This window comes from Dasypus novemcinctus, chromosome 17, assembly GCF_030445035.2.
Source record: "Dasypus novemcinctus isolate mDasNov1 chromosome 17, mDasNov1.1.hap2, whole genome shotgun sequence".
In the NCBI taxonomy this organism is placed as follows: Eukaryota; Metazoa; Chordata; class Mammalia; order Cingulata; family Dasypodidae; genus Dasypus; species Dasypus novemcinctus.
The window spans coordinates 5,856,193-5,878,217 of record NC_080689.1 but is presented as its reverse complement, the minus strand read 5'-3'; the positions used below and the strand labels follow the sequence as shown (position 1 = coordinate 5,878,217).

The 22,025-nt window shown below is 46.2% G+C and overlaps 1 protein-coding gene across 5 annotated transcripts in view; it reads left to right on the top strand.

Moving 5' to 3' along the window:
* AFF3 (ALF transcription elongation factor 3) overlaps positions 1-22,025 on the top strand; it is a 563,374-nt gene that overhangs the window by 287,665 nt on the left and 253,684 nt on the right. For all 5 annotated transcript variants that reach the window (XM_058278184.2, XM_058278185.2, XM_058278182.2 and 2 more), the window contains one exon: positions 9,183-9,230. In XM_058278184.2, coding sequence (XP_058134167.1) covers positions 9,183-9,230 — 48 coding nt within the window. The remainder of the gene's footprint in view (positions 1-9,182; positions 9,231-22,025) is intronic.

Here is a 22,025-nt window from a genome sequence, read left to right as displayed (position 1 = left end):
ACACTCTCCCTTGGTAGATGGAACTAGCATGCTCATCAAATGGGTAAATTACAAACTCTGTCCCCAACCCTTACTCCCAATCCCCATAACATTTCATCTTCTAGTGTACTATATAATTTTTAATTTAGTCTTTTACTGCCTCCCCTCATTAGAGCCTAAACTCCATGAGGGCAGGAATTCCTGACCATCGAGATCATGTTGAAACACATAATAAATACCTGATAAATATTTGTTGACTCCAACTCTCTAGGTATAATTATTCAAGTCGTTGCCAGTCGGTCTAACTATATTAATAACAATCAATTCAGACATTTCCTTCTCACACACAAAGAGAGCTTAGAAGACTGTAAAGATACCTTGTAGAAATCCAGAGTGTGTAAAACCAGTGGGCGATAGTAGAGATAATGTTGCCTAATGTTGGCTTCTAGTAATTATTGTTAATTTTTTAAGCACCCAAACACTCTTCATTTCATTCTAAAATAAAATAATGGTTAGTGTCTACCTATCAACTGCCACATGGTGGACTCCCTGCTAAATTCTTTCTACGCGTTGCCTCATTTAGTGCTTACAGTTAGCAGGTGCTACTATTTTCCCTCTGTCACAGGTGAGAGAGGTGAGGTTAGTAACAGCCCCGGGGAACACACGTAACAAATGCACAAATAGCTTGCAAGGGACCACACTCCCAGCTACCACACCTGCAGCCTCTAGTGCCATTGTTAGGACCTGGCAACAAACCTAGGTCTGTAGTTCGGGGATTCTGCCTTAGAGAAAGCTAGAGTGCCTGCCTGTTCCTGATACCGCTGTGGTTTATTTAAGATGGTTGTTCTGAGTGCAGTTTTTCTGGGGCTGACATGTAAAGTGGTTGAAAGGATAGTACTGCCTCCTGTTTGGGCTTTAAATTCCCTCTTACCTACACTGGGTCTATGCCGTGAAGTTTGAAGATAGTTCTTTTTTTTTTATTTTATTTTTTCTTCTTTATTTTCTTTTAAATGTTACATTAAAAAAATGTGAGGTCCCCATATACTCCTCACCCCACTCACGCCACCCCTCCCACATCAACTAACGCTTCCATCATTGTAGCACATCCCCTGTACCCGGCAGATATATTCTGGAGCACTGCTGTAGCACATGGACAGTGGTCCACATTGTAGTCCACACTCTCCCCCAGTCCACCCAGTGGGCCACGACAGGACACACAACATCCAGCATCCGTCCCTGCAGCACCACCTAGGACAACTCCAAATCCTGAAAATGCCCCCACACCATATCTCTTCTTCTTGGTGTGATGGCAGAAGCACGATAGAAGTTGAATTTTTTTTAATGCCATCTGTTGATTTTGTACCATTTCGTAGCATTATGTCAGCTACCTAAGCCATGGCCAATCTTTTCTTATTCTTAAAAATCTTGCAGGTTTTTCAACTCCACCCTTTGGTTGCATGTTGCATTAAATAGTCTGTGTCATCTGATCCTTTAATACTACTGAGTTTCTGGGTGCCCTTTTTTTTTAGCCCAAAGGAAGTAGTTTCTAAAAGTCATCTGCTTTCCCAGTGCTAGAAATCAAATCCAAAATCAAACATTGCACATTACCCTTCAGTATCATGTTGTAGAAAAATGTTGATAGATAACTGAGTGATATATTTTTTGCTTTTTTGGTTTTCTTTAGGCATTTAAGCTATGGTGCTAGATAGAAAATAACCTTGACTAATTTTTATTCACACTTTTGACTTTGTTTGACTGTTCTTGTTGATATTTATCATGAAATGATCATTTTTCATTAAATTGTTCTAACATTATCTTTGGTGTGTTTTAATTAGATTTCAAGCCTTTTTATTTTTCTCAAAAAACCCATTTACAGTTTGCTCCGTTAGAATGGGGAGATCTTGACAGAGAAATTTGCTTTATGCTCAATTCCATAGCATAATTGTTTGAGAGAAGCCAAAGAAGCTGAACGTTATGAAACCAAGAAGTGACCTGTGCAAATGGAATTCTCTCCAACCCCTTGCCTGTATTTGGTGTCATGGGGTTTAATCACCTTCTAGAGGGAATATATGCATGCTGTCCAAATGGAATCTTGCCATAATAATCTCAGCATATTGAAAATGTGATATTTATTTATCAACTCTTTTGTTTTGTAAAACTTTTCTGCCTTTGGTTACAATTCCGTGTTTGTTTATTTGGTTTTGTTTTGATACAAGTGAGGGTATAAAGATGTAAAGAAATTCTCCTCTCCCTGGTCCCTGCCCAGAAGGCCTGGGGCTGTACCTTCTACCTGGAGGTCTAAGGACAGAAAACAGTCTGTTCCCTTTATGGAAGGGACAGAGGGAGTTCGTGTCCCTTCTTCCTGAGTAGCCAGGCAAAGATCACCAGACGGGTGCTTTATCTGGTGACGGTTTACCTGGAAATTCAGTGGTCAGCGGCACTGCCAGGGTTCTCCCTGCCTCACTCTGGGATCCATGTGTCATTTTTGAAGGTACTGAGCATTTTATGGGAATGGAAGGGAAGAGAGAAAATCCATGACCACTATGACAGCTCTCCTCCCAGCATCCTTTCCAAGACTAATGATAAAACTACACTGGCAGAATGAAGAGTGACAATCCTGTAAAAGTTCACAAATTTTAAAAGAAACACACCATTAAAATATGGCCTTGCAGTTAGAATTATTAAAGATATAATACTTTGAGACTTAAAAAATCCTCACCAGTCAACAAAAATATGTGCAAGTTCCTCATCCATGTTTTCCAGTCCTACCTGCCCCCACCTTCCATGCAGACCTTCTCCCCCAGCTGGTTTCAGCTGGATTTATTTATTGAGTGCATATTTGTACCATATCTCCTCAGAGAGCATATGCAGAAAGAGTTGACATTGGGTACAGAGCATCCACACCAGAGGTCCTGCTGCGAGGATGAGATGATAATGGAGATGAAGGATCCATGTAGAGCCTGATGTGTACTGGGTTATTTGTGAATCTGCTTTTTCTTCCTTTTAGCAAGATGCTTAAGTAAAACTTTAAAAACATACCAAATATAATATTGCCAAATACATAGCACCACTTTTGCCATCTACAGTAGTCATTTCCACTCATGGCTAAAAGAATTATCTACCCTATAATGGGACATCCATAGAGGAACTGCAAGCATTTTAATTGGTTAATTTCTTCAGCCATCTTAGATTATTCTCCTCATCTTGGAAGCTTTGTGTCCTGAATTTCATGAATTAGAAAAGAGCAAAGAAAACCATGTTCCTGATTATAAATGACAAAGAAATGTAGGTTTTCCTGTACATCCCCCTCCATCATTTAGGGGCAAAAAGGAGCCATTGTATAAGTGACATTCAATCAGTAAGCCTTCCTCTACCTACAAGTAACCTACAGACAGGAGGAGTGAGACTCAGGAAGATGTTGGAAAGGAAATGCTCCTTTTGAGAAGTGTCTGTGAAGTCCACTCAGCATCGGTGCTTCCACCTGAGCCTGTGTGGCCACAACTGGACAGCTCAGATGCAAGAAGATGGAGGGCTGGGAGCTTTCTGGTCAGTGTGATGTAAGTAGGCAGCACATGTCCAGCCCTCCTGGCCTGCGGTGTCCTTGTCCCACGTGGACAGGACAGCATGGAAGGTGACCCCAGCGCACAGTGCGTGGGCACTCTGCTGAGCCCTGATCCGGTGGGAAAGCACTCCGTTTCAATTAGTGATGAGAATGTAAAATCACCGTCTCTGGTTCCAGCTTCTTTATGCCACTGAGAGGTTTTTGACAAGGCCAGTGCACCGGCAGACTCCTTAGCTTTCTGAGAACAGATCCTTTTATAACTATAAGCTCCGATTGAGATCTCTGATTTTCCTTCCATAAATCAACATTATAATTAATCATCATAAGTAATCACCTTCTCCTATGTTTAAGGATCTGCTATAAAATTGATTATAAATTCTTTAACAGTATTGCCTGTTGAAGGCTAAAACTTGCTCTCTAATTTACTGTTTACCAGTACCAGTGGGGGGACACAGGTGACACAGGATTTGCATGTGGTTTCTCTACTAATGGGCAGAATCCTAATTGTAATGAAGCAAATAAATTTTAATGTTCTAAGAATTTGTCTTTAAGGGAACTCTTGCTTGTTTGTATAAAATAAAGACCTCTCTTTATAATGTAGATGACCAGCCTTATTAATAATATAGCTTAAGATTTTAATTTTTAAAAGAGGCTTTGTGGCTTATATTTTTTTATGCTGCCTACTTATTCATTCAATAGACATTGAGTGCATACTATATTATAGTATCAAGTATTCTCCTAGGGTTTGACCAGAAAACACAAAAATGAGAGGTAAGACATCCTGTGAAAAGACAGATTTTCTTAATCTGTGCTTTCAGTTCTGCATAGTATTTGTTAATACAGTAAAAATCATATTAAAGCGTTAATTTCTTCAGTGATTTGTTCCTCTCCATGTATTTGGCTTTGTATAATACGGTTATAGAGTTGGAAGATATTTGAGAAGGCTAGTGCAATCCCTGTCAGGTATTTTTTTGTATCTTTCAGCAAAATCCAGAGTTTCCTTCATAAAGGTCTTAAACATTTCTTATTAAGGTTTTTCCTCATTTATTTTTCTTGAGATTGTGGATGGTTTTTTTTTTTCCCTTCATATTTTTAAATTGTTTATTACCACTACACAGAAGAGCAATTTGAGATTTGACTGTTTCACTTATATTCAACTACTTTATTAACCTCTCAGGTTTTCTGTAGATCAAGATCAGTAACATTTAATTTTAAATACTTCTGTAGAAGTATTTAGGGGTGTCCATGTGAAAAACAACTTCTCAATGCTTGTGGGCCCTTTGATGTTTGCAAAGACATTGTGACTTTAAAATAGCATTGCTTTAGAATCAAAGTTCCACCTTAAATGTGTTTGATGAAAAGTTAAATTGTCTTTGAAAAATGAAATGTGTGTGACTTCGTCTCCTGTGCAGCGAGATCCATTTTCCACTGATTTGCTGGAGCTTTTTCCCTCAGCCTCTCTTCTTGGAGGACTCTGTGCTCAGCATTGCAATTAGGAACTTCTGCTCTCCTGGCTATTTCTTAGCTGTCCTTACCCACAGCTTAGTTCCTTACACCGGCCTGGAGTGTGTGTATTTAAGTGGTAGCATTTGAGAAAAACAGTGATGCGAGAAAGGAAGGTGATAGGCAAGTGGGAGAGGAGTAGAATTAGCTGGGGTTGCCAGCTTTTAATTGAAGTTTAGTTGGAGATTCAGTGAGGTGAGACTGTTATGACAGATTTCAAAATGTAATGATAGGAAAATGAGGTGGGTTCATCAAAGTCGGAGTAAATACGGAGCAACAGCTCAGCAACTCAGCATGAAACCGCAGCGCCCAACCCTCAAAAAATACCAAGTAATTAAAATTTACATTGTGCAGTCCTCCTTCTCAGTGGGTACCTTTCTCGGGAAAGCAATAACTTTATTGTGAAAAATATGAACACAAATTTGGAGATGTAAATTACCTGCGTGTTTTAATGTTGTTCATAAACATTGAAAGTGGAAATGAATGTAAATATAATCAAAGCATACATCTGTCGCTGGAAGCAGATTTGAGAGAGACCCTGAGAAGGGGAAAGACCCTCTGACACCCCCCCACCCCCCCCACCTACTCCCACCTCCCCTCCTGTACTCTTCCGGTACATTTGGAAAAGATAAGGTAATTCCAACCTCCAATATCTGAGGACACAAATCCTTATCTCTTCCTTGTTAAGTGTTCCAGAAGTGATGGTAATTTCCACCTGTTCTACGCATTTGATGTTAGAAATTAGTGAGTGAGAGTGACTGTATGTTGGATAATTTGCAGCATGGGAAAGAAGAAGGAAATGTACCCAAATCCCATCTGAATTCTTTTATTTCCCTACTTTAGGCATTAAGGTCACCAAATCTGAGCCATTCAAAGAGTTGAACTTAGGAGAAGAGCCTTGAGGATAGAGAAACAGCATGAGGCAGTAGTAGAAAATTAACTGAACCGGTAGAAGAAATGTGTGTGGGTTCTGATCCAATTGTGTCTTCCTGCCAGGAGGACTTTGGGCTCTGGTTTCTCCATGTGTTAAAGTCTTTGAGTTGTCCTCAATGACTTCCAAGGTTCCTTCCAGCTCAAACCTTCTACAGTACTATGTCCCATGGATCCACTCCAGTCCAAATGGAGTTCTGGATATTGAATACAGTACCCACCTCAAAATGGTACCCATCTCCAGGAGTCAGAGATGTTCCAGACCAGACCCAACTTTCTCCTCGCAAAAAAGGAACCCTGCTGGATTGGAGGCCAGGACCTTCTTACCGGTTCATTAGAAGCCCCTGGTCCTGGCCTCGCTTCTGGCACATTCTCAGCAACACGGGGTTCTTCCCAGTAGCAAAGAACCTGGAATCTGTCTAGACCACCAGGGTTCAGGTTTGTAGGGCCAACAAAATGACCCAATGTCATGATCCTACACATGCCATTTCCAGGGATAGAGGAAGTGGTTAACAGGGCTATGATCCTGTATTTTTCCCTCAGCGCAGCCCCTTACCAGAATAGGGTAGTGGAAATTTCCAGGATACTAGGGGGAGGATAGTCATAAGAGAAACCTGTTATTATATAAATCACTTCAAATGAAATTCAAGTGTGACATCCAGGGGAACTTAGCTTTAAGAAGTCAAACCCCAAGCTGAGCGGGTGTAGCTCAGTGGTTGAACACCTGCTTCCCCTGTAGGAGGTCCCCATTCAATCCCTGGTATCTCCTTAAAAAAAAAAAGAAAAGGAAGTCAAACTCCAAACCCCAAAGTTTAACCTAAAGAGTCTTTAGCAGGCTATTGTACTGGGGTAGTTCCACCATGACACCCTGAGGTTAAAGTTCTCTTTGACTCATTTTCTTAAGGTGGAAAATAGAAAGTACATTCAAAATTTAGCATTTGCTCTGCTTGGGATTTGGAAGTAGGGTAAGATAATGGCTGTGGGTTTGAAGATGGGTTATCCAACTGAGACCACTCATCCCCGCCCCTGAATACTGAAGGAGATCATTCCAAGGGCCCATCAAACCGTGGCCTGATGGAGAGGTTATCAAACAGCCTTAGTGACAGTTACTTCAGGCTGCCCGAAAAGGGAGCAGGTTTTTGGCGATTTGATCCAATTCGTTTGGATTTTCAGAATGGTGAACACTCCAAAGCAGTCCTGGAGTACGGCATTAGGGATGGAGTGGGGGCTTGTAAACCGTGTGGCCAAACCGGAGACTGCTTTTGGGTAAACAGAAGCAGAGTTGAGTCTAGAAATGCAATGAAATAGTCCTCAAAGCATTTGGATCTCCTGATCCCATTCTTAGCACTCCTTTTCCTGATTGGTAAGGCTAGACGCGAATAGTTTGCTCCCGTGCTATTGACAGCAGTGACTGCACTGTACATATTTTGCTACTGATCTTTTAATGGTGAGACCAGAATGGAGTGATTTATACAAAGACAATGTTCCTGTCTTAACTGTAATGTTCTAAATAATCCATCAAGACCTAAACTTCACTTAAAAGCTTCCAAACTATGTAAAACTTAGAGAAGCCTTGGTAGTGAAACAGATATGCTCAGGTGTGCTAGTGGAGCGGCTGTGTTTCAAGCACAGCCTTTGGGATTGGGGGAAGCTTCTGGAATGGAAAATGTACAGGCCTGGGAATCAAAGCACAGGTTCTGGTCCAGGCCGGCTGTCACGTGGTCTTGGGCGTGTGGCGTCACCTTCCTGGGCCTCAGTCGGGGTCTTGGGTAAATCCCCCCCAGGCATGAAGGAGGGCCGGTCTGGGTGGGGCTTCTTCCTCCCACTGGCCCAGCGGGAAGAGTAGCCCACCTCCCACAGAGTGCTCTACCTCCAGGAACGGGAGTGGGGAGGCTCGCCCTGGGGCACGCGGAGGCTGGGAAGGCGCGGTCTCGGGTGCAGTCTCGGTAGTTTTGCAAAGTCGGGGAGCGGATTCTGAGGGCCTCGCCTTCCCGGGCGCTGCGGGATTCACGCGTTTCTTCACACACCGTCCACTCACAAGTATTTTCTGCGCCCACTCCTGTGTGACGCGCCGGGCCCCTGCGTCCGTGAAGCGCCTGTAGAAGGAGGGGGAGAACTTACCACGGAGTTGCTCGTCGGGTCGCCCTTGTAGTGAGTTCGAGGGAGAAGAAAGGAAGGTGCTGAGGGAGCGGAGGAAGGGCCAGCGAGGGCCACGCTGAGGGAGCAGCTGTTGTGCCGCCATCTGAAGGGCGCGGGGAAGCCTGGGAAGAGGGGCCGGCGGCCTTCCGGGTGCCTGAGGAGAGGCGCGTGGGCTTGGAGAGGAGCCGGGGAGCACAGCCTCCTTCCCGGGGGCCACCCTGCCTTGAGGCCGACGTCCTTGAATTGCAGGGCCAAGGAAAGCTGCCCTCCTGGCACCGCAGGTGGGCCCTTCCGCCCGCAGGCGCTGCTTGTGTGTCCCACAGAACCGGCCCTGTGCTCCGGGCCATGTACCCAACCAGGCTGCGTCTCGGGACGGTGCTGCCCGGCGCGGCCGGGACCTGCGGCCCCCACCCCGGAGCCCGCTCGCCTCTGCGGCTGCGTGGGTCCCACAGCCGGGGGCTCTGGACTTGCGCCCGCACACCGGGTGAGCCTGCGGGGGAGGTTGCTCCTTCGGGCCGTCGCTTCTCTCTCCATCACACAGCGGGTCTAGGCCCCCAGCCCGCGGAGCTACCAGGCCTTTACGTTCGCGGGAGCGACTCTGGTGCTCTTGAGGCCGACTGTACAGATTGGGTGGGGAAACTGGAACGCGAAGCGGGAGCCACGCGTGCGGCGCGGCCACGGTTTCCACGCTTCCACGGAGCCCAGGGCGGACGGAGCGCGTACCTGTGGGCTGTGGCCTTTACTGCCAGCACCTGGCTCCGCTTAGAGAAGGGGCATCTGGAGGCCCCAGAGCTGAGCTTTGGGGGCGTGTGGGCCATGGGCTGGGCTGTCCACAGCGCTGCAGTGCTGGGGAGGTGGGGAATGGTAGCCAAGGAGGGGGCTGCTGCCGTGGGACCCTGAAAACCACTCCCTCTCCCCCAGCAACAGCACACCGTCTGTTCCAGAAAGGAGCTTGTCCGTGAGTGCTGGCGTAGGCTTTCTCTTGGTCCCAAGCTCCATCTCCCTCTCTCTCCTCTTTGTGGCCATAAATCTATCCTATCAGACTTAATTTTTTTTTCTTTGCTTTCAGGAGAGTAGACCTGGAGAAAGCAACAGCTGTGTTGAAGAAATAATTCGGGTAAGAATATTCTTTCTTAACTTATCCTGTTGGGCATATATTCTGGATACGAAAGAAGCATTATGAAAGTGGACCCATTGTTGGTTGTCTCATGTTTAGCTTTTCTGAGGTTGCCTAAATGGCCCATTATAAAACAACCCTTCTTTTAGGAATTTGGGACACAGCCAGCTGATCGACAGTCGATCCCGGTGGCTTTGCATAGACTGGGGTGACACGTATTTAAATCATCTGGTGGAAGACAGAAAAACAGAATGTAGATGAAAAAGCCAGGGCTGTTCGCGTGTGGATGTGCCATTTATCACCCTGTGATCAAAAGCATCCTGTGATGGTCTGTACTGAGGCAGGCAGAGGGGGCCTCGTTATCCTTCTAAATGTAATTAGAATCTTAAGCACTCTGGCAAGGAGGTAATGCTCAGGGTCTGAAAATTTATTTCTGTGTTGTTTTACATAGTATTACTTTCCCCATTCCACTCTGTTCCCCCATCCTTTTCATCATTGTCATCTTTGGTCTAAATTCTGTCTGTGAACCATTTTCACACCCAGATCGACTTAGGGGAGCTCTTCTGCAGGGCCACTGTTTTCCCGGGTATGCAGACTTAGAACCAGGATGTCGTCGTCTGCTCATGTTTCCTCTTCACTCATATTTTTTCAGGGGAGTAACCTCATAATTTACAGTTCTCAGAAAGCTGATATTACACTGGGCAAAACACCAACACAAATTAGACCAGATGGTATGGCAATTCCCTGTAAAGAGAAAAAAAAAAACCACTTGAATGTAATATGTTCCTAAATTTTGGACATCCTACACAATTTTCTGGAACTGATATTGAATTAAAGTAATATAATTATTTGCTTTATACATTGATAGCCAACTGTTTTCAAAGGCAGGGTGGTTTTCTTCTGGAAAGCACTAGTTCATTAAATGAATCTTTTAACTCTCAAATTGACTAGATTAATTAATTGAAGTTTGATTTGTTAACTTGATAATGATTTATATCCTGGAAGAGATTTACATAGAAAACAGTTGTCAAGACAGGTTGCTTCATTTCTGGTGTGTCAGTATATATTAAATAAAGTACATATTGTATTTTATATCTGTATCATCTCTATTCTGGGGTTTTGCTTCAGATGAAACAACAGATATGTCAGATATGATATAACCCTTTTTACTTTTATCTTTCAACATGCTTTCATGTTTTGGGTCCAAATATTCTGTTTTTAATCCATCTTCCTTTGATTGCTAATGGTGTTTATATCTGCAAAATGACAACATGAGAGCATACCAAAGCCCATTTTGGTTTTGATATTTAGAAAAATCCTGCCTTTTCTTATTCTTCCTTGGCCCTTCTGAGGATATGGGAGAAAACTGTCATTTGACTTTTCAAAGAAGGCCTTGGAGTTTAAATAAGGACTCTAGTAATTCACAGACCAAAAAGGTCTAGTTTAGATAAAATTTAATTCAATGAAAATAAAACCGAATGCACCAGTCAAGAGTTTAATGCTTTATTATTATTTTTTTTTCCAAAAGAGAGCTGGTGAGAGTCTCAGACCCCCTGGCCCACTCTACCTCCCCACTGTACTGACTCTTCCATGACCTGTGTCACTGCCACGTCCCACCTTGAATCAGGGCCAGCCTGGGCAGGCCTGCAACAAGAGCATGTCTTGATTTCTATAAACATGCCAGATGGTAGTGAAGATGGTGACTTTATTATAAAACAGAGCCCATTGTATTCTACTCTTCCTATAGCCATGAGGAGTTGGTTTGAGATGGGCAGTGGCAACTAGACATGGAGGGAGCCATGGTCAAGCCAGTGCTGGGTGCATCGGGTTGAGCCTTTTTCTCATCCACCCTGCACTTCTTACCTAAAGGTGCTATTATTAGTAGTTGGTATTCGGGAAACTCCAGGAGGCTGGTTCCTAACTTAACCTGGAAGGTTTTTCTGGCTATTCCCTGCCTGACTCATATCAGCCATTCTCCAAAGTCACCTTCCCCTTTTGTCCTACGTGTGCCCTCATCTCCAGATGCCAGCCTGAGACTCCTTTGCAGTGACAACCTGTTATATTTGTTGTGTCGACGTCACATTTCAGTATTCCTCCCAGACAGTGGCCCCAGTGACTGGACTTTAGGAATTTGTGATTTTGTTGAATGAGTGAAGGAATGAAAAAAAAATAAGTGTCTAAATGAGAATGATGACTATCATGGTGATAGTTCACAAACAAATACCATTTGCTACAGATCATGGACAAAATGGATTAGCCGTTTTCATGCCAGGTTTCCTTATCAGTCTCTCCCCTTGTCACTACTCCAGGGTCACCAGGGGTACTTCTTCCTTGCAGCCATAGTGTTTAGTTTATGGCACTCTCATGTTGGGGGAAGATATGGAGGGTCAGGGAAAACGCCTTGAGATGATTAAAACTGGGATGTGCATTTAGCAAGTATTAGTACAGTCTTGCCCGTGTGGGAGGTATTGGCTCCTTGTCCTCTTACACCTGATAGTTTTCCAGAAGAAATACAAGTTTTGTTTTGTTTTTTTAATCACATGGATGTATAACATTATGGCAGTTTGAGATTGTTTTATGAATCCTTAAAAGAGAATTATGTTTGTAAACTAATCTGGTCCTGTGGGTGTGATACCCTTTGATTGCATTGAATTCAACTGAGGCGCTTTTGTTTAGATTACCTGTTAAAATTAGGGCCTTTGATTTGACTAAGTCAGTGAGTGTGGCTCTAGTTGAGTCCCTGCCCCCTGCTGGGTCTGATAAAAACAGACTCACACAGACAGACACACAGGAAGGGAGAGCTCTGTCATTTTTGATCCTGCCATGTGACAGAAAGGAGAAGGTCCAGGTGACTGGGGCCCCAGGAGGTGAGCCATTTGCCTGACAGTTTGCAGTCAACCTTGGGAAGAGAGCAGAACAGCTGAGACTGATGTAGAAGGTCTGGAAAGAAACGAGCCTATGCCAGGAGAGAGAGAACTGCAGCGTCACTTGTGCACAAAGCCTCAAGAAGGGGCCCATGAGCTCGAATTGAAAATTCAAATAAACATTATTCTCATGGGGACATGTTGGTGCAGGTATGATATATTTATTAATAACATGCAGTATAGTGTGGACCTAGTAAGGGGTCTGTGGTTTTCATCTGACTGGCAAAGGGGTCCATGGAACAAAAAAGGTGAAGAACCCCTGCTCAAGAGCCTGGGCCTGGAGCTCATGAAGAAGAGGATGCCTGGGTGAAAACGGAGAAACCAGGCAGAGCTCGCCCGCCATCTTGATTCAACACTTGACAGTTGACTTTGGTGAGGGGGCATCTTTTGTGCTGCCTCGACTTGGACTTTTTATAGCCTTGGAACTATAAGCTTTTATCCCAAATAAACCCCCTTTATAAAAGCCAACAGATTTCTGGTACTTTGCATCAGCAGCCCTGTGGCTGACTAATGGAAACGTCCATGGGAGAAGTACTCAGGATGTTCTGAGAGATCACTGTAGGACACATGGCTTAGTTTTTGGTCAAGAACAGGTTCTCTGCAGAAGTCATAATTAAAGGATGAATGGAATCAACCAGTAAGGGGAAAGAATGTTGAGGGTTCCAAGCAAAGGGAATGGAAGCGCTCAGCTTGTTAGAGGCCCTGGAAGAAGGCCAGTGAAGGCCAGGGTGGCTAGACAGGTGGTGGAAGAGGGTAGATGGAGAGGAGGACATACCCAAATAATGCTGAACCTTCAAAGCCATGTTCAAGATCCTAGAAATACTGGGGAGCTAGTGAGGATTTTTGAACAGGGAGGGATATGATCAGATTAGCAATTTAAATGAACCACTCCAGCTGCTGTGCAGGATGGACCCTGGGGCGAGAGGGGAAGAAGCAAGAGTGGATGGAGGGCATGCGGGAGTCCAGTTGAAGCGGGGGTGTAGGGGGTGGGGGTGGTACTCTCCCAGGGTGGGAAACATTGGAAAGAGGCTGGGAATCATAAATTAATCTGTGGGCATGTTGACTTTTGAAATGTCTTTTTCGTCTCAGAGCAGAGGTCTGACCTGCAGTTCAGCCTTTGGGCTGAATCAGCATGTAATTGATAATAAAACCATGGAAATTGGTAGGTTTGTCTGGGGAGAGACTAGAGACCTAGAAACCATGAGACCCTGAATTCCAGCCTTTCAGGGTCAGAGGCAGGAAGACCCACTGGCAAATCACATGGGAGGGCGATGACCAGCGAGGCTGCAGGTAGGTTATGAGAAGGAGAAGGCGTAGAAAACAAAGGAAGGCGTTTGGAGGGCAACAGGGGCGCTCGGGGCTCCTGAACCTTCCGTCCCCGCAATGGCTCTGGCAACAGCAAGGCCATTGGCGACCTGGCCGCACCATCTTTTCCTGCAATGGAGGGGGCAGAACCCAGGTTAGAGGAAACGGAGGAATGGAGGCAGGGAGTTGAGAGACCCCTGTGAGGAAAGGCAAGTATTTCCAGCCAGGCCCCTGGACATTTGCAGTAAATGCCATGTACTCTCACAAATCTCCCATTCTTTGTACGCTTGTTATACATGAGGGACTGCTCCAAGTGCCTGGCACGTGCTCCCTCGTGTAACCTTCACAGCTGCCCCGGGCGGTAGCCACTCTTCTATTTATTTATTCATTCATTCATTCATTCATTCATTCATTTATTTATTTTTCTCTCCCTTACCCCCCTCCCCAGTTGTCTGCTCTCTGTGTCCATTCACTGTGTGTTCTTCTGTGATGGCTTCTATTCTTGTCAGCAGCATGGGAATCTGTGTTTCTTTTTGTTGCATCATCTTGTGTCTGCTCTCTGTGTGTGCGGTGCCATTCCTGGGCAGGCTGTACTTTCTTTCGCGCTGGGCGGCTCTCCTTACGGGGCGCACTCCTTGCGTGTGGGGCTCCCCTACGCAGGGGACACCCCTGCATGGCACGGCACTCCTTGTGCACATCAGCACTGCACATGGGCCAGCTCCACATGGGTCAGGAGGCCCGGGGTTTGAACCCTGGACCTCCCATGTGGTAGGCAGACGCCCTATCCGTTGGGCCAAGTCTGCTTCTTGGTAGCCACTCTTAACATCCCCATTTTGCACCTGAAGAAACTGAGGCACAGGGAACTTAAACACACCCTGTCCAAAGCTGCCCCGCTGGTAGCTGGTAAAGCTGGAATTTTAACAGTGACAGCCCAGCCCCAGAGCCTGCGCCCTTAACCACCATGAAGTCTCATTAAGTGGAGAAGTCCCCCTGGTTCATTAATGGAACCACTCAGGCATGTTGCCACGAAAGGGAGGCTTCTCGTTTTGTGTTGATGATTTGGAAGTGCCTGATCATGCGTTTGTGTGCTTGAACTTACAGAGATTTTATGACCAGTTTAATCAACCTCATCCTTAACTTCGTCTTCCTCCCCCTTCTTTTATTTTTTGCTGAGGCAACGGCTTTCAAGTCATTTGAATATTGCATGATGTTCTAAAGTGTAATTATTTTTTATTCTTACTCAGAGAATTTTAATCTTAGGGCCTAATAAATCTGTGTGTTATTGCAAAATTCACTTAGCCAAGGGAGAAATTATACCTGAGTTCCATGAAGATGGGTGAAAAGAGCTAGAAACCCTCATGGCTGACATATGTTTGTAACAGACAGTTTTCTAAGTTGCAGTATATTTCACCCCTAAAGGTTCCAGTGCTGCAATACTTAGGTGCTTTTCATTGCATTACCCATTAACATAGAATGGATTTAACATTTGTTCAGCAAATAAAATCTGTCTACAACTTAATGGGGTTGTGCACAAGTTTTATGCAAGACGGCTTTAGAGGGTATTTGTTGAGGGACACTCCCCATAACAAGTGAGCCTTGGTAATAAGAGACCAGCATTTGAGAGTCTGGTCTGAACTTATGGGATTAATTTAGAAACAATTTCTGTGCAACATCTGAGCAGAATACCTTCCTGACTTTCATCTTAAGTCACTAATTGAATTCCAGGTTTCTGTGACATAGACATAGTGAGTATTTACTTAGAATTGTATTTCTGTTTATATGAAGGGGGTGAGTGGTATTTGTGCAAATTCTAGAGGCACAAACCAAGTTTCCTGACATTGTAATTGAACCTGCTTCCAGCAAATAAAGGGAACTCCTTTTTTTTCTTGGTTTTCCAGAAACTAAGGAACCTCTTAGACAGGATTTCCAAATGTGGCCTGTGAGATTTGTGAATGAGGAGACTTGCAAGCACTGTCATATGAAATGTGGCTCATCATGGTCCCTTCATGTATGCCACTGCTGGGGGGTGGAATAAGATAGGCCTTGTGCTTAAATGTCTGCCTCTTTCTTAGTCCCAGTGAAAGTAGAGTGAGCACGCCATAGCCCTGGAGATCAGAGAACAGAGGGATGACCTGTTTTACATGCCCTGGATGCATCATTGGGGAAGCAGGGCCCAGATCAAATCCACTCCTCTTCAGAACAGACAGGATTTTTCTAGCTCCTCCTCTATCCTCTATAAATTATTTCATTTGTTTTAAGCAGTAAAGATTTTATTAGCAGCAAAATTAAGCCCACAAATGGCAAAATCAATCCAGATATAAATATTGATGAGCTCCATTGACATATCCCATTGCTTGTCGGAGTAGAATGAGAGAGAGAAAAAAGAAGGAAACCTGACGGAAACCTAGGGAAATTCGCCAAGCAAAACCTAAAGAAGTCTTATCCAAGATGCATTAATTTCATTAGGTAGTGTTGTGTGTGTGTGTGTGTGTTTTCCATATAGCCATGGGAATGGCTGGGAACAGAAATACTACGCTCTTCTTATTCTGCATCTATTACGAAGCTCTCCGCTCCATCCATCGGCCCCATGGGATCTAAGCCTCCTCTTAGTTAGAAGCAGAGTGGGCATCACCATCCCAAATCCTCAAGACTGGGGAATGAGCCATGGATTAAAGTAGACATTATCCTACTGTGGTTTTATTCTAGCAAGGGAAGAACTCTATCATTGATGTGGCGGCAGTGGCCACCCAAGGTTCCGAGGGAAGGGAGAGGGAAGAGTAGGTGTAATATGGGGCATTTTCAGGACATTGGATTTGTCCTGCATGACATTGCAGGGATGGATACAGGCCATTGTATGTTTTGTCAGAACTTACAAACTTGTGCAGGGCAGGGTGTAAGCTCTAATGTAAACTGTAGTCCATGGTTAGTAGTGATGCTTCAATGCGGGTTCATCAGTCGTAACAAATGTACCACACCGACATTTGGCCACGCTCCACGGCTCTGTGATGCTTTTCCTGGCGCTCAGCTTCTCACGCGGGTGGGTGAGAGACCCACTCTACTTTAGAACCTGTTCTGGGCCCACGGGCTTTGGGATCACGACCAGTGGAACCCCAGAGGTCTGGGAGCTTCTGCTGCGGATGGCCTTGCCGTCCCTGGCGTAGCTGCTCCTTCAGAGCTGCGCCGTTAGAGACCACGAATCATTTGCAGAGCCCCAGCTTGGATAGAGGGCCAAGGGTCTAGAGGTCTGTGACAACGTACTTGCTGGGTGAGCGCGGACACCTCAGGAAGTGTCTTTTCGTGGACGTCTGTCGAAGGTGCTAGCTGGAAGAAAGGAGAAGCTATGCAAGGACAGCGTTGCTGCGGAGGCTCGTGGTGCTGGAGGTTTCCCGCTGCACTTGGCTGCTAAAGACCAGGAGAGGTGCCAGGGAGGCAGGTGAGCTCAGCCAGCTGCATGGTGCCTGGGCTCTGGCCTGCTCAGAGGTGCTGCTTTTTTTTTTTTTAAGATTTTTAAAATTTCTTTCTTTCCCTTCCCCCTCCCCCCAGTTGTCTGCCTTCTCTGTCCATTCACTGTGTATTCTTCTGTGTCCACTTGTATTCTTGTCAGTGGCACCAGGAACCTCTGTCTCTTTATTGCATCATCTTGCTGCATCATGTCTCTGTGTGTGTGGCACCATTCCTGGGCAGGCTGCACTTTCTTTGCGCTGGGCGTCTCTCCTTATGGGGTGCACTCCTTGCGCGTGGGGCTTCCCATACGCGGGGACACCCCTGCGTGGCACGGCACTCCTTGCGCGCATCAGCACTGCACATGGGCCAGCTCAGCACACAGGTCAGGAGACCCTGGGTTTGAACCCTGGACCTCCCATGTGGTAGGCGGATGCTCTATCTATTGAGCCAAATCCACTTCCCACAGCTGCTTCTGATGACACTTCGTAAACTTCAGCACTGCTCTAAAGAACCAAGGCATTAAACGACTGATTTTTTTAACGTACTCTGCTCTTCCAGCCTTGCAAGGTCCATAACAAACAAAGAAATGAGATGTCTAAAAACAAGTTTTTGAAAAAATACGTTTCCTCAGGACCTCAGAACACCTGTCAGCTGTACACAGCCCTCAGCAGATGCTTATGGGTTGATGGGTTAGAGGAAGGATGTGGGGGAGAAAATAACTGTAGATGAACTCCTTTCAGTACCATCACTTCCTTGAAATGTGGTTTGCAGAGTCTAGCTCCAGCAACACAAAACTTAAGAGTTTAGAATAATGAAGAATTTTGAGTGTTCATCAAGAAGAATATAAACTTTAAAATAATTGCTGAGGTGATATTAATACTTAAGATCTGAAAGCAGATAAGATTCTGCTTGCTTTCAAAAGTATTTTTGGAGGGAAGTGGACTTGGCCCAGTGGTTAGGGCATCCGCCTACCACATGGGAGGTCTGCGGTTCAAACCCCGGGCCTACTTGACCCGAGTGGAGCTGGCCCACGTGCACTGCTGATGCGCACAAGGAGTGCCCTGCCACGCAGGGTGTCCCCCACGTAGGGGAGCCCCATGCACAAGGAGTGTGCCCCGTAAGGAGAGCCACCCAGCACGAAAGAAAGCGCAGCCTGCCCAGGAATGGCGCCGCACACACAGAGAGCTGACACAGGAAGATGACGCAACAAAAAGAAACACAGATTCCCATGCCGCTGACAACAACAGAAGTGGACAAAGAAGAGCACGCAGCAAATAGACAGAGAACAGACAACTGGCGGGGGGCGAGGGAAGGGGAGAGGAATAAATAAATAAATAAACCTTTTTTTTAAAAAGTATTTTTGGAGCACAGGTGTGTGTGCGTGCATTTGCGTAAGCCATGTGCCAGAAAATTTCTGATCCGAAGGGCTCTGTGACCTTCTTCACCACTCCCCACCTTTTGTTCTGACCGAGTAATTCCATCAGGCAGCTGGGGGGGGGTCTCTGCTTCCAAAAGGTCCTCAAGGACAAGTCAGTAGAGGCCTCTTGGCACTACTTGCCCCTTCCGGTCTTTAAGGCACTGTCCTCCTCTCCAGAAGCCGCGTCCAGCCTTAGCCCGTGGCTGGCACAGCCATCTCAGGGCCATTGCCATCCTCTGGGGTGGCGCCCTCTGTTCGTGTCATCTTTGCTCACCTCTGCTTTCAGGACCTGCATCCGCACTTGGTCCCTTGTCTACTGCCCTCAGAGTCTGTACCAAACCTGAGTCACGCCAGGAGCTCCGGGCAGGAGCAGCAGCCCGCGCTGGAAGGCTGGGTCACGGGCTGTGGTGGGCGCGCGACCGGGTGAGCGCTGTGACCCGCGCGGATCCTGGGCCAGCCCACACTGTCTCCCTTAAAGTGGGACTTGTTCCCCTCGGCGTCACCGACCTGACCTCTAGGCCTTACTGAATAGTATCCTGCAAGGGTCGGCGTTTTTGTTGTTTTTGTGTTGTTGTGGGTTTTTTTTTTAAGATTTGTTTCTTTCTCTCCCCTCCCCTCTGCCCGCCCCAGTTGTCTGCTCTCTGTGTCCATTCGCTATGTGTTCTTCTGTGTCCGGTTGTATTCTTGTCACTGGCACCGGGAATCTGTGTCTCTTTTTGTTGCATCATCTTGCTGTGTCAGCTCTCCGTGTGTGCGGCGCCACTTCTGGGAGGGCTGCACTCTTTTTGTGCTGGGTGGCTCTCCTTGTGGGAGTACTCGTTGTGCATGGGGCTCCTCTATGCAGGGGACACCCCTGCGTGGCAGGGCACTCCTTTCGCGCATCAGCACTGTGCGTAGACCAGCTCATCACATGGGTCAAGGAGGCCCTGGGTTTGAACCCTGGACCTCCCATGTGGTAGGTGGATGTTCTATCAGGTGAGCCAAATCCGCTTTGTATTTTTTTTTTTTTTTACTTTTGTCTAGTCCATTGTTTCTAAACCTGTTTTTCATTATCACCCCCAGAAGGAACCTTTTTAGACATTTCTCCCCCATGAAATATTAATTCCACAAATCTATTGTCTGCCTTTGCAGGTATGTTATGTATGTCTGTCCTTTGTATATAAAAAGAGTAGGATTTTGTTTGACTCCCAGATCCAGCTTTATGGCATCCTCATTGAGAATGTTTGGTCTCATCAGACCTTCCCCATTTGCCTCAAACTCCTGGCGCCAGCATCTCCTCGCGCTCTGTAGATGCTGACCTTTGTGGTCACTGAGGGGGGCTGTGACCCGGTGGGAGCCCTGGGCCCTCAGTGCACCCTGTGCTGCCCCAGGTGGGGGTGCAGCAGCAAACAGGGTGGGGCAGGGCCCTGCCTTCCTGGCCCCCACGGGCCGGTGTGCAGACACACCTGAAGCTCCCCTGATCCTACCTTCCTGCCCTTGTCTCCACAACGAGAGGAGCACTTCTCCTAATCCCCCTCCCTGGGCTTTCTCGTCTACCAAAGTCTCTGGAGCTTGCCAGTCTCTTCTCTCTGAGGCCTCATCTACCCTGTGTCGCTGCCAGCTTCCCGTCCTCCTGAGGAAACTGATACAAGTCATCCCATCTCCAAAGCGGCCTCCCTGCTGTGCGCGCCTCCTTGTGAGGCGCACCCACTGCCGTCTCCCCCGCTCCTCTGAAGCCCCACCCGAGGCCGCTCCTGGCCGAGCGCAGGCCGGTCCGCGTGGCGGGCCCTTGAACCTGCTGGCCAGGCACCCTGCTCCCAATGCCCCACTCCCTCCTGCGTTTATTCCTAACTCTCATTTCTTTGCCGCCTCCTTCGTGGACGTGTCTTCGTAAGTCTACCCTCAGTGCTTGTGCTCCAGGGCCCTGTCCTGAGTCCCTCCCCGTTTGCAGTTTCCCCCGGGACGCTCGCCTACCCCTGGCTTCTCTTAGCCTCTGGGGAGACGGGTGCCAGGAGTGCATTCTAAACCCAGCTCCATTTCCTGAGGTTCATGCCCCCAGGTTTCTCCACTTGGAAGCGTCACGGGGACCTCAGGCTGGCGATGCCTGCTCGCCACCTGCCTTACCTCCAGCAGGTGTTGCCCTTCACCGAATGGCCCCTCCACCCCATTCTCTTCCTCACCAGCTCCTGCACCTCTCTGATTGGCCACGCCTCCCCCCCCACCCTTGTCAGTCCACCCTCTTCTCTTACCTGGATGGCTCTCCACAGTGCAGGCAGAGCGAGCTTTTCTAAGCCTACATCTGCTTCAGACATTTTAGTGGCTCCCCTTGTGCTCAGGACAGGCCGAATCCGGCACGTGGTTTGCAGAGCCACCGTGCTTGGACCTGCGCCTGGCTCCAGTCCCGTCCCCACTCCCCACCTCCCCCCCTGTGCTTGCTCTGCCTCACCTCTGGGCTTACCTCCCTCTCTCCCCCATACCCCTGGAATGCGCTCTGCCGACCCCTGACCACTAATTCAGCTGAGTGGCCCCTGCTCATCTTCCTTGCTACTCACTCCAGAAACCCTTTCTGGTTCCTAAATCCTGAGCTAGATCGTTTATTCTGTTTCCCAGGTTCCCTTTATCCTTATTACAGCATTTAGGACACTGAGTTATAATGGTCCTATCCCCATTAGGCTGTTACCATCTATCTCCAGGGGCCAGCACCATGACAGGCACATAATGGACATTCAATAAATATTGAATAAATGAATGAATGATGTTGACCTTTTGCTTGACACCTGCTCTCGTTCTCCACCTTGTGGTCTTTCTGTCCAGCAGCAAAACTGTGGAGGTGTGGTCCGCCTGAAATACCAGCTCTCCAAGGACCGCAGAACTGGCATGCTACCTTGGAGCTTTGGAGAACATTCTCCAGTTAACACAAAAGCGAGAGAAAGGAAAAGTCACCTATTAACTTGTGAGGCTTGGAAGGAAAAAGGAGTCCAGCAGCTACTGCTGGTGTTGTTTCAGGAAAGCTTAGAACTTTTGTATCTGCCACTTGAATTCTGATGATCTTTCATGAGTCTGAGCTTTTCATTTTGATAGGTAATGACTGTAATGTACAAGTTGAAGAAATCAAGATAATAAATTTGCAGGGATAATTTGGTTAATTACCATGTTGTTCCTCATAGAATCAAGGTCTGGAAGTCAAAGCTATTTTCACTGCTAATATGCTCTGTGTAAAGCAATTCTTAGAACCATTAAAACACATCTATACAGAATGATCAACTGAAGACCTGTATTTAAAAATCATATTGATTATCATGGAAGCCACACACAATGTTCTCTGCTAGTTTTTCAAATTGAGGGTTGTGAAATGGCACTGATTTGTGGCAGATTCTTATTGTACACACAGAAGAAAGCTTAACATAATTTCTCAGTTAGAAAATGATAATTTGAGGATGGAGGAGATACAAACCTTAAAAAATTAGAACATATAGATAATATGTCTTTTGAATAAGTCATAATTAAGGGCAGTTCCTTAGAACCTTCTAACTCTTGATATTATTACCGAAGAACAACATAGGAATCTAATTGGTCTTTTGTCATTACATTTATATATTGTTTTATAAGTTGTCATAAATTTGACTTAGAGGTGCACAACTCCTTTGTTTTCATGTTCGTTGGATGCTGTGAAATGTAGGTATTTTAAAATGTCAAGGTTAGAACTCAGACATTTTCCTCAGTTTT